Source organism: Mobula hypostoma, chromosome 7, assembly GCF_963921235.1.
Source record: "Mobula hypostoma chromosome 7, sMobHyp1.1, whole genome shotgun sequence".
Classification (NCBI taxonomy): domain Eukaryota; kingdom Metazoa; phylum Chordata; class Chondrichthyes; order Myliobatiformes; family Myliobatidae; genus Mobula; species Mobula hypostoma.
In genome coordinates this window covers 181,847,215-181,859,674 of record NC_086103.1, presented here as the reverse complement: position 1 = coordinate 181,859,674, position 12,460 = coordinate 181,847,215, and the positions used below count along the sequence as shown (strand labels likewise).

The 12,460-nt window shown below is 43.1% G+C and overlaps 1 protein-coding gene across 5 annotated transcripts in view; it reads right to left on the bottom strand.

The window, feature by feature from the left end:
* gdpd5b (glycerophosphodiester phosphodiesterase domain containing 5b) overlaps positions 1–12,460 on the bottom strand; it is a 291,231-nt gene that overhangs the window by 69,979 nt on the left and 208,792 nt on the right. For all 5 annotated transcript variants that reach the window (XM_063054660.1, XM_063054665.1, XM_063054662.1 and 2 more), the window contains exons 4-6: positions 9,575–9,668; positions 4,599–4,658; positions 2,379–2,477 (exon numbers count right to left, since the gene is read on the bottom strand). In XM_063054660.1, the coding sequence (XP_062910730.1) occupies positions 2,379–2,477; positions 4,599–4,658; positions 9,575–9,668 (253 nt within the window). The remainder of the gene's footprint in view (positions 1–2,378; positions 2,478–4,598; positions 4,659–9,574; positions 9,669–12,460) is intronic.

Below are 12,460 nucleotides of genomic sequence, written 5' to 3'. Positions count from 1 at the left end.
CAGAGTGTTCCAAAAAATATATAAAATGTTCGTCACCCCAGACTACACTAAAGTGTACCCCTGCCTAATAGGGGTCAAAATAATGACAGTGTTGCTCGCTGCACTGTTTGCAACAGTGACTTTTCTATTGCCCATGGTGGGTTAAGACTTTAAGAGACATGTTGAGGTGAGTTTAACAGGTGTCATTCGTTCATTAGCATAGCTAACGTTATTTAAACTAGCTGGCCAGCTGCTAAGGAGCTACTCTATTGCAGACATCCCACCTCTCCCGGAAGTCTCCTGCAAATCGATGGTGCTACCTCCCTGAAATCAGTTTTTGCAGGGTGGGATGTCTGAGAATGCAAATCACAAGAAGTCATCATAGTCATGGGCGACTTCAATGCAAAAGTTGGTGAGGGAAGAGAAGACCATATTGTTGGAGACCAGGGATTGGGAGGAAGAAATGAAAGAAGAGAAAAGCTTGTATCATGGTGTAAAACAAACAATCAGATAATCACCAACACTTGGTTTAAACAACATCCAAGAAGGAAATGGACATGGAGAAGCCCAGATGGGAACAACACAAATCAAATCAACTGCATAACAATCAGTAACAGATTCAAAAACTTGATAACTCAATCTAAAAGCTACCCTGGAGCAAACTGTGGAAGCAACCACATACCAGTCATTTGCAAAATGAAAATAAAGATGAGAAAATTAAAGAAACCAAAAAGATCAGAACCATTGGATTATCAACAACTACAAAATAACCCTCATCTGAAAACAGAGTACACAACCAAGGTGAAAAACCGTTTTCAATTGTTGCAGGATGAAGGAGGCAAATCTTCCTGGGACATACAAAGAACAATGTGGCTTTGTGGAAAATACTGGAACCAGAAATACAATTTTCATGCTACGGATGATCTGTGAACAAGCCATCCAGGTACAAAAAGACATCTACTTATGTTTCATTGACTATACGAAAGCTTTTGACACTGTCAGACACCAAGATCTTCTGGAAATGCTTTAAGAGCTTGAAATAGATGGGAAAGATATACCTTTCTTAAGAAACTTATACTGGGACCAGACAGCATCCATCAGAACAGAAGGAGAAGTGAGTGAGTATGTGAATATCATGAGAGGAGTCAGGCAAGGTTGTGTCTTTTCACCAGACTTATTCAACCTGTATAGTGAAAATATCTCGAGAAGTATCAAAGACATCAAAGGATTCACAATTGGAGACCATAATATAAATAACATCAGATATGCTGATGACATCGTACTAATAGCTGACTCTGAAACAAAACTTCAAGAACTACTCACTATACTTGTAACAGAAAGTAATCGCAGAGGCCTCTCAATCAACACCAAGAAGACAGAAAGCACGGTCATCTCCAGAAAGACAAACATCCCACGATGTGTGATCAAGATCAGAAATACAAACATCAAACAAGTCAACAAATTCAGATACCTTGGCAGCCTAATAACAAGTGATGGCAGGTGCGACACAGATATCAAACACAGAATAGCAATGGCGAAAGAAGCTTTCCAAAAAATGAAGCCAATATTAACAGACAGAAAGATGAGCACGTACACTAAAAACAGAATACTGCAGTGCTACATTTATTCTATCCTGATTATGGAAGTGAATGCAGGACCATTTCCCCAGCAATGGAAAAGAGACTAGAAGCAGCTGAATTATGGTTCTACAGGAGAATGTTAAAAATATCATGGACCGCACACACATCAAATGAAGAAGTTCTCAGAAGAGCCCAAGCAGTTCGATCACTCATACCAACAATAAGAGAAAGACAACTCAGATTGCTAGGACACATCATGCGGAAAGATGAACTAGAAAAACTCATACTCTCTGGAAAGATCGAGGGGAGCAAACCTAGAGGAAGACCTCGGCTTATGTACATCAAAAGCCTAGCCAGGTGGCTACACATCGAGGAAACCACGGTCACCAACGTCCGCATTGGATATGGAACCTAGACAGACAGACAGGCCACAAGTGTACTCTGCATTGGCTGTGCATTTCCCGTGCTTTTCCAGTCACCCAGTTACCTGTCTCCTGCAGTTTACAGTTGACTACCTTCCTGTAGCTCCTGTCTATCACCTCCTCATTCTCATGTATGAATCGAGACGCAGATGGAACTTGGTAGAATAACAGTTCAGCACAGACTAGATGGCCTGAAGGCCCTGATTTGTGTTGTAGTGCTCTACGACTCGAGTTGGAGAGATCCCTCAACCAGCCAATGTGAGTGGCAGGAGATGATTTGCCTCCTTCTACATGGAATTGTTTCCCAAACATAGGATAGAACTCCATTGCAATTGGTCAAACAGCAAGCAGGACAGAAAACTAATCACAGAATGAACCAAGAGATTACACGACTAACCTGAAATGATATCAGAATAATGTCCCATTCCTCCTTCCACATCTGGTTGACTGATACCACGGCCACGAGGAGGGTCACCAAGATCACCATGAGTCCAACCTGCAAGAGCACAGAGAGGCTGAAAATAAGGCAGGGGTTCCCAACCTGAGGTCCAAGGAGCCCTTGGTTAATAGCAGGGGTCCCTGGCATAAAAAAGGTTGCACATCCCTGCTGTAGAGGATGATATAATAGGGACATTTAACGACTCTTAGATAGGCACATGGGTGTAGGAAAATTGAGGGTCATACATGAGGGAAGGGTATATATTTGCCCTTGACAATAACACTCATGGCACTGGGCCAGAAGGGTCTGTTACCGTGCATACAGTCAGTGAGTTGTGGGCATGACAGTGTTGGTGCCAGAAGCAAGGCGAAACCTACGGGCGAGCCAGCACAATCCTCGATGATTTGATTTGATGCAAAGGATGCATTTCATTGTAAACTTCAATGTTTCAATGTACATGTGATATATAAAGCTAAGCTTTAAAAATCTTCAGAAATGTCAGGACATTGAAAAAAAACTTGGAACGTTGTAAGCTGAAGCAAAAGAACAATGTGCTGGAGGAATTCAACTGGTCAAGCAGCATCTGAGTTGGCAGAGGAAAAGTCAACGTTCCATTTGGAGTTTGAGGTGATTTGGCACGTCACCAATTTCTACAGATGTACATGGAGAACATCCTAAGTGGATGCATCACCGTCTGGTATGGGGGCGCCTCTGCACAGGATCGGGACAAAGCCATACAGAGTTGCAAACTCAGCCAGCTCTATCACGGGCGCTGGCCTCCCCAGCATCGAGGACATCTGCAAGAGATGATCCCTCGGAAACACTACACCCATCATTAAGGGCTCGCACCGCCCAGGATGTACTCTCTGCTCATTACTAGAGGAGCCTGAACCATCCGGGCCTTGGATCAGAGGGGATAACTTTAGCTCAACTTCACTGCGCTATTCCCACAACCTATGGACTCATTTTCAAGGACTCTTCATTTCATGTTCTCAATATTTACTGCTTGTTTATTTATTTTTATTATCATTTCTTTTTTTACTGCACATCGGTCCATCCTGTCATGTATGGATGGTGTTTCCTCTATCTGTTATGAGTGCCCACAAGTAAATGAATCTTTGGGTTGTGTATGATGACTTATATGTACTTTGATATTAAACTAACTTTGAAGACACACACTCAACAGTTTTGGAACAGTTTCTTCGCCTCCACTATCGGATTTCTGAATGGACGATGACACTACCTCATTATTTTGTTTTTTTAGCACTACCTATTTAATTTATATAAAGCTGTGGGAGGGGTGAGGGACAGGTGGCAGGGAAGGAGTGCTTGTGACGGGATGTGGCTCGGATGCAGACACACCCAGCCCTGAGACACCAGACAACATGCGGTTACAAACAATTGGTTTCTTGATCATTCCAGAATGTCTCTCTGGTGCTTCCTGTTCCCTCCCCCTTTTCCCAACCAAGATTCCCCTCTCCCTGCCCCCTTCCCACTCTCAGTCCACAACAGAGACCCCAGATCAGAATCAGGTTTATCATCACTCACATCAGTCATGAAATTGTTTATTTCTGTGTGGCAGCAATACAGTGCAATGTATAATATTACTGCGCAAAAGTCTTAGGCTCCCTAAATTTATATATACCTAAGAGTTTTGCACAGTACTGTATGGTATATTTCTTATTGTAATTTATAGTATGATTATATATTGCACCGTACAGCTGCCACAAAACAACAAATGCGTGTCAGTAACAATAAACCTGATTCAGAATGTGCCATAACTGACATGTTCCCACAACCAAAAGACTTATTTTCAAGGACTCTTCATCTCATGCTCTTGATATTTAATGCTTATTTATTTATTATTATTATTATTATTATTATTTCTTTCTTTTTAATTTGCCCATCTCGTCGCCTTCTGCACTCTACTTGATTGCCCAAGTAGGTGTGGTCTTTCCTTGACACTGTTATGGATACTATTCTATAGATTTATTGAGTGTGCCTGCAAGAAAATGAATCCCAGGGTTGTATATGGTGACATATATGTACTTTGATAATAAATTTACTTCGAACTTTCGAAGGTTGAGCCCCGACCCGCTGAGTTCCTCCAGCAGATTATTTCCTGCTCACAGATAGGGAGAATAGTGCTTGGATCTGACTGGATCCTTTCACGCTTACCTTGTGCAGCCAGTAGAGGTTCATCTGTTGCCCCACCGCGATGTGGCATAGTGCTAAAAACTGAGAGAGAAGACTTTATTACACTAAGTAATAACCGGTAGTCAAAAGTGTCCAATGCATCACCAGCACCAGCCTACCTGCCATTGAGTCCATAGACACAGTGAAGTGCCACAAAAGGGCCAGTAACATCGTGAAGGATCCCACCCACCCTGCTCATGGTCTGTCTGTCCCACTCCCATCAGGGAGGAGGCTACGTAGCATCCACACCAGGACCACCAGACTCAAAAACAGTTACTTTCCCCAAGCAGTAAGGCTGATCAACACCTCCACCCACTGACCCACCCCTCCACACCCCCAACCACCACTACTTTATCATTTCCTGTCAGAGTCACCTTATGTATAGACACTCCTGTGCCTAACATCACTTTATAAACATTAATAGGCATCCGTTAGTCTTGTGAGACCATGGATTTGCACCTTGGAAGGTTTATGGACATACAATCAATCTATGTATATAAGCTATCGTATGTATTTATTTTTATTGTGTTCTTTATCTTACTGTGTTTTTTTTGTGCTGCTTTGGATCCGGAGCAACAAGTATTTCATTTTCCTTTTCCACTTGTGTACTGGAAATGACATTAAGCAATCTCAAACCTCTAACCTTGTAAGCAACATGGAACACACAACCCTGAAACAAGTGTGCATTCACTGCTGTGATCCCCACATTGCACTGCTCTTACATACCATAAGACCGTAAAACATAGGAGCAGAATTAGGTCATTCAGCCCATTGAGTTTGCCTCATCATTCCATCATGGCTGATTTATTATCCCTCTCAACTCCATTCTCCTACCTTCTTCTCCCTGTAACATTTGATGACCTCACTAATCAACAACCTATCAGCCTCCGCTTTAGATGTACCCAATGACTGGGTCTCCACAGCCGTCTCTGGCAATGAATTCCACAGAGTCACCACCCTCTGGGTAAAGAAATCCCCACTCATCTCTGTTCTAAAGGGACGCCCCTCTATTCTGAGGCTGCACCCTCTGATTGTAGACGCCCCCACAAAAGGCACTGTTCCGTTTAAGCTGCACGGGTGTGCCTTAACTGAAATGCTCATGTGCATACAGCCCTTGTTGCTCGACAGCTCGAATTTTCTTTTATATAATCTTAATACAAAATTCTATGTTAATATAATTGTGAAATACTCTGTAATTATGTGTTAATGAATATAATCCATAAATTTTCTAAATAATAAACGTACCATACCCTTCACTTTGAAACATTTAGAGCTTCAACGTATTTACATTGTCAGTGCTCAAATTGCTTCAAATTGTAATAATAAACACAGAATGGAAGTTGGTAGCTCATTGTTATTAATCTACCGGCTCACTGAATGCTGACACCATCTCGACAAAACACTTTACTTTTGCCATTGTGCCTGTCAGCTGTTTTGACGGCCAGTCATCGCTCACATGTGTGGAGAGTCGTGGCTTATGTTTGTTTGGTGTGAAAAATTCTATATTCTTTCTTTTCGGTAAGTAATCTTTCGAAAAATCATAATCTTAAAATTAAAATTAAAAATTGTTGGAACAAAATAAAATATTTAAAGAGGCATACAGTTTTTGGGCCCTGCAAAAATGTTCTGTTCACAGCAGTGGTTGGTCTGCGCAGCTAAAAGACAAATTAGAGGGAGCAATGACTATCGGAAAAATCCTCCCCATGTCCTCTGCATTTAGGCCTTTCAATATTCAATAGTTATCCTTGAACCTGGTGGTACGTGATTTCTGGCTTTGGAATCTTCTGCCCAATGGAAGAGGGTAGAATGGAGAATATCCGAGATGGGTAGTAAGCGTAACAAATGCCTTTTCATTAGGATAAGATGGAGTCGTGGCCTCACAATCTACCTCATTACAATCTTGCACTTGATTGTTTACCTGCACTGCACTTTCTCAGAAGCTTTTACACTTTATTCTGCATTGTTATTGTTTTACCTCATTCTAGAGACAATGTACTATGTAATGATTTGATCTGTATGAACAATATGCAAGACAGGCTTTTCCTTGTACCTTGGTACATGTGACAATAACAAACCAATTCCAATTCCAGAGCAAAATGAGTTTTGATGGATCTTGATGATGGATGCTGTTTTCCTGCAACAATGTAGATGTGCTCAGTGGTGGGGAGTGCTTTACCTATGATGGACTGGACCATATCCTCTACTTTTTTGTCAGCTCTTATATACAAGAGTATTGGTGTTTCCATACTAGGCCATGATGCAACCAGTCAACATTCTCTCCACCACACATCTACAGAAGTTGGTCAAAGTTTTAGATGACATGCCGAATCTTCGTAAACTTCAAAGAACGTAGCGGTGCTGCCGTGCTTTCTTCATATTGGTACTTACATGCTGGACCCAGAACAGATCCTCTGAAATGCTAACACCGATGAATTTAAAGTTGCTGACTCTCTTCACCTCTGATCCACCAATGACATCCCACTCATGGACCTCTGGTTTCCTCCTCCTAAAGTCAATAATCATCTCCTTGGACTTGCTAACGTTGAGTGAGAGGTTGATGTTGTGGTACCACTCAGCCAGAGATTCAATCTCCTTCCTATATACTGATTCATCGCAAACTTGGATTCGGCCAATGGCAGTTGTGCCATCAGCAAACTTAAATATGGCACTGGAGCTGTGCTTAGCCTCACACTCAGCAATATAAAGCAAGAAGAGCAGGGGGCTAAGCACAAAGCCTTGTGATATACCCGTGTTGCTGGACATTGTGAAGGAGAAGCTGTTGCCAACCTGAACTGTCTGGGGTCTGAGAGTGAGGAAATCAAGGATCCACTTGCACAAGGAGCCTAAAACTTGAAGCTTATTGATTAGTTTTGAGGAAATGATAGTATTGAATGCCAAGCTGTAGTCAATGAAGAGCATCTTGGTGTATGCACCTTCACTGTCCAAATGTTCCAGGGTTGAGTGAAGAGCCAATGAAATGGTATCCACTGTTGATTGACACGTTGTGATGGGAGGCAAATCGGAGAGGATCCAAGTTGCTTCTCATGCAGGAGTTGATAATGTTTCACCACCAACCTCTCAAAGCACTTCATCACAGTGCTACTGGACAATAGTCATTGACGCAGGTTATCACGTTCTTCTTAGGCACGGGTATAATTGAAGCCTGCTTGAAGCAGCTAGATACCTCAGAATGCTGAAGTGAGAGGTTAGAGATATCAGTGAACACTCCAGCCAGTTGATCAGTACAGGTCTTTAATAATCAGTGAGGTACCCTGTCTGGCCCGGATGCTTTCCGTAGGTTCACCTGCAGGATGGCTCATATCAGCTTCAGAGACTGAAATCACAGGGTCTTCGGGGGACTGTGGGAGTTCGTGAAGGTGCCTCCATGTTTTGACGGTCTAAGTGAGCATAAAAATCATTGAAACAACACACATCAAAGTTCCTGGTGAACGCAGCAGGCCAGGCAGCATCTGTAGGAAGAGGTGCAGTCCTGACGAAGGGTCTCGGCCTGAAACGTCGACTGCACCTCTTCCTACAGATGCTGCCTGGCCTGCTGCATTCACCAGCAACTTTGATGTGTGTTGCTTGAATTTCCAGCGTCTGCAGAATTCCTGTTGTTCGCATAAAAATCATTGAGCTTATCTGCTGGTGAAGCCTATGTCGCTTGGTTTCACTTTGTAGAAGGTGATAGCATTCAAGTCCTGCCACAGCTGTTGAACAACTATGTACATACTTTGATAATAAAATTAATTTGAACTTTGAACTTAGAGTCATAGAAAAGTACAGCACAGAAACAGGCCCTTTGGCATATCTAGTCATTGCTGAACCATTTAAACTACCTACTCCCATTGACCTGCACCAGGACCATAGCGTTCCATGCCCCTACCATCCATGTACCTATCCAAACTTCTTTTAAACATTGACATCAAGCTTACATGAACCGCTTGTGCTGGCAGCTCAGTCCACACTCTCACGACCTTCTGAATGAAGAAGTTTCCCCTCATGTTCTGCTTAACTTCTCACCTTTCACACTTAACCCATGACCTCCAGTTGTAGTCCTATCCAACCTCAGTGGAAAAAAGCCTGCTTGCATTTACCCTATCTATACTCCTCATAATTTTTGTATACTTCTATCAAATCTCCCCTCATTCTTTTAGGTTCCAAGGAATAACCTATTTAATTCTTCCTAATAACTCAGGTCCTCCAGTCCTGGCAACAACCTTGTAAATTATCTCTGTACTGTTTCAACCGTAAACACAAAATAATCTGCAGATGCTGTGATCAAAGCAACACTTTCAGTACGCTGGATGAACTCAGCAGGTCGGGCAGCATCAGTTAGAAACGATGAGTCGACGTTTCGGGCCGGAACGTCGACTCCCTGTTTCAACCGTATTTACCTCTTTCCTGCAGGTAGGTGACCAAAACTGCGCACAATACTCCAAATTAGGCCTCATTAATGTCTAATACAACTTCAACATGACATCCCATCTCCTGTACCCAATACCTCAACTTATGAAGGCCAATGTGCCAGAATCTTTTCTGATGACCCTATCCTATCTGCGACACCACTTCCAATGAATTGCGGACCTGGATTACCATTGCCTTTTGAACTTTGACTTGTGCCTGTTAGACATGGAGGGCAACCTGCATGTGGTGGTGTTCCCCTGCTCTAGTTGCCCTTGTCCTTCCAGGACGGAGAGACGGTGGATTGGGAACTGGTCTGACTGTAAGAATAGAACTCAAATTCCAGAGGTTGGGAAAACCGAGGCTCGATTCACCACCACTTACTGGATCCCCTCCAAGTTACCCACCATCCTGACTTGGAGATGTATTACCCATGTTTCTCTGACTGTTTCTAAGAGATCCTGAACCGAGATCCCCCCTCCCTCCCATTTCACCCCAACTTTACGACAGAATAAAAAGCCTTGTACGACGCAGTTTAGCTCCTTACCACTTACCTGTAAAAATGTGATGTATGTGAACCCTGCTGAGGTTACTGCCAATACTGGAACAGACCAATCATTCCAGTACCCTTTGCTGTTGTACATGTACCTGGAGAAAAGGAGGGTGACCCTGGTTAGCTTTTTATTTATTGAGATACAGTGCAGAACAGCCCCTTCCGGCCCTTCAATCCATGCCACCCAGCAACCCCCCAAATTAATCGTATCCGTTAAATAGGGGCCGTGGACAATTCTGATTTGATGGAGAATGGACGTGAAAGCACAGAGGAACACTTGGAGGAATTTCTGAAACGCCCGTCCGCTGCTGTCGTTACTGTGTGGCCGGGAATCTTTCGGAGGGTAGGCCTCAAAATCCCTGGCCTTGCCTGCTTTTGGCGACCGAGAAGGAGGACAGAGATGGCGCTCAGTACTCGGTGTCGGAGAGCTGATCAGAGCTCGAAGTTTTCGGGTGACTCGGAGTCGGACTGTGGTCGGCATGGCAGGGAGAGTTTTTCTTCCTTCTCCCGTCTGTGTGAGATGTGGGGCATTTGAGAGATTTTGAACTTTACTGTGCTCATGGACTTCTTCATCAAGTTATGGTATTGTTGCACTGTTTGTAACTATATGTTATAGTTATGCGGTTTTGTCAGTTTTTTCAGTCTTGGTCTGTCCTGTGTTTTGTGATATCACACCGGAGGAAATATTGTATCATTTCTTAATGCATGCATTACTAAATGACAATAAAAGAGGACTGCGTGTCTTCATAATCTAATCCTACCCTAATCATGGGGCAATTTACAATGACCATTTAACCTACCGACCAGTAGGTCCTTGAACTGTGGGAGGAAACTGGAGCACCCGGAGAAAACCCACATGGTCAGGGGGAGAATGTTCAAACACCTAACAGACACCAATAGAAATAGAATCCGGGTCGCTGACACTGTAAAGCATTGTGCTAACCACTATGCTACCCTGCCACGCCAGTCTTGACCAGATGTGAAACAGAAGATCATCTAAAATTTGCTTTGTGTAACATTTTCAACGTGGTACGATAACATGATGCCCACGGATACGTTGGGATTGGAACTGTTTTATTATTGTCATGTAGAACAGTACAGCACAGTACAGGCCTTTAGTCTCACATACATCGTGACACAATGAAATACTCCTGTTTGTATGTCGTTAGGGCATATACTGGAGTTAGGGTATCCCGCAAATATTAACTTCAGCAACCAATCTTTAGACATGAATGTGGATTGTAGATTAACTTTAAAACGCAGCCCTGGACAATAGTTTCCTGGAACTATGGATACCAGTTAATTGAAATCCAGGCAATGCTGATTAACATTAATTTTGGGTGTCTGGGGTGTGGGTGCAAAGACGTGAACATTGCATGTAATTCAAAGGAGACATTGTAGATACACTGTAATTATAGAATGGTCCTGCTTCTACCTATGATCTTTAGCATATAAAATGTCATGTAACATTGGCACAGACAGGCCTCTTCCTCCAAGAGCGTCTCATTTTGTTCAATAAAACACTTCTGGATCGACTAACTTCAGTGCCTTTACCGTCACTTTGGTCACAGTACATAGGTACCATCGAGAGAGATCGTTCTGTGTGAACATAGAACATAGACTGGCACAGCACAGTTGCAATGCTGTGCCAACCCTTTAACAAAGTACATTGATTATTAAAATATGTATACTATATACAGCCTGGAGATTTATTTCCTTACAGGCAGCCACAAAACAAAGAAACCCAATAGAACCCATTAAAAAATAAAGCCACCAAACACCCAATGTGCAGGGAAAAAAAACAGTAAAAGTACGCAAATAACATTCAGAACTGAAGTTCACAGAAATGAGTCCACAGCCACGAAGCCAGCCACCACTGTAGCCGATTCAGGAGAGCATTAGTTACAGACCACAGCCTCAGTTCAACGCAGAGATGAGTAAACCTTTTTCTGCTCGTAGCTCACTTGTGATTTTCACTTAACTCTATGGCCCCCACCCTCCATAGTCCCTGTTAGTTGTTAGTGTTTTTTAATCCACTCTACTAATTATTCTGTCAATATTTATGTTTTAATATAGGTATAATTATATGCTAAATATAATGTTACAGGTGAATATGAAAAATAAAACTATTTCAAAGCTCTGTATAGTATAGGATTTTTTTTGGTGTGTGTCTGTGTGTGTGCACAACTGTATGTCCGTGCGTGCGTCCATGATGATGTCTTTTTCATGGCTTTTTACAAGGCGCGGAGCGAGAGAGAGACTGTGTGGTGAGCCACTCCTCACACAGACATTTTCACAGTATTTTCCCTTTATTTTTTACGAGGTCGAGTTGCGATCTTGACACTCAATCCGGCATGGATGGAAAGTGTACTCGAGAGCGGACCCGACTAGTTTCGAACCCAGGAAACTCTGCTCCCGGGTCCGGCGCCGATGTCGTTGCGCCACCAGCCGGCCCTTTTCAGAGACAGTCTGCCTGGTGGCAGTGGTCGCATAACCAGGACTTGTGATACGCACCAGCTGCTCATACGACCATCCACCACCTGATCATGTGGCTTCACCTGACCCTGGTTGGGGTATAAGCAGGTGCTACACCTTTCCCAAGGGTGACCTGTAGGCTAGCAGAAGGAAGGAGCCCCTTACACCTCCTATGGTAGAAGCACATCTCCACCCTGCCACCCAACAACAGGGGAGATAAATTCTTTCCCAATGGTTTAATGACTAGTTGTATTTGTCATATGGTTTATACATCTACTTGTCCACGTGACAACAAAGTTAACTTTGCACCTCTCACCCTGAAGCTTTACTGAGAAGATTGGAACCTGAGTCGTGATCCCTGGTCTCACCCCTCCTACCCTTAACCAACGGGAAGCAGGGGAGATCAGGGCTG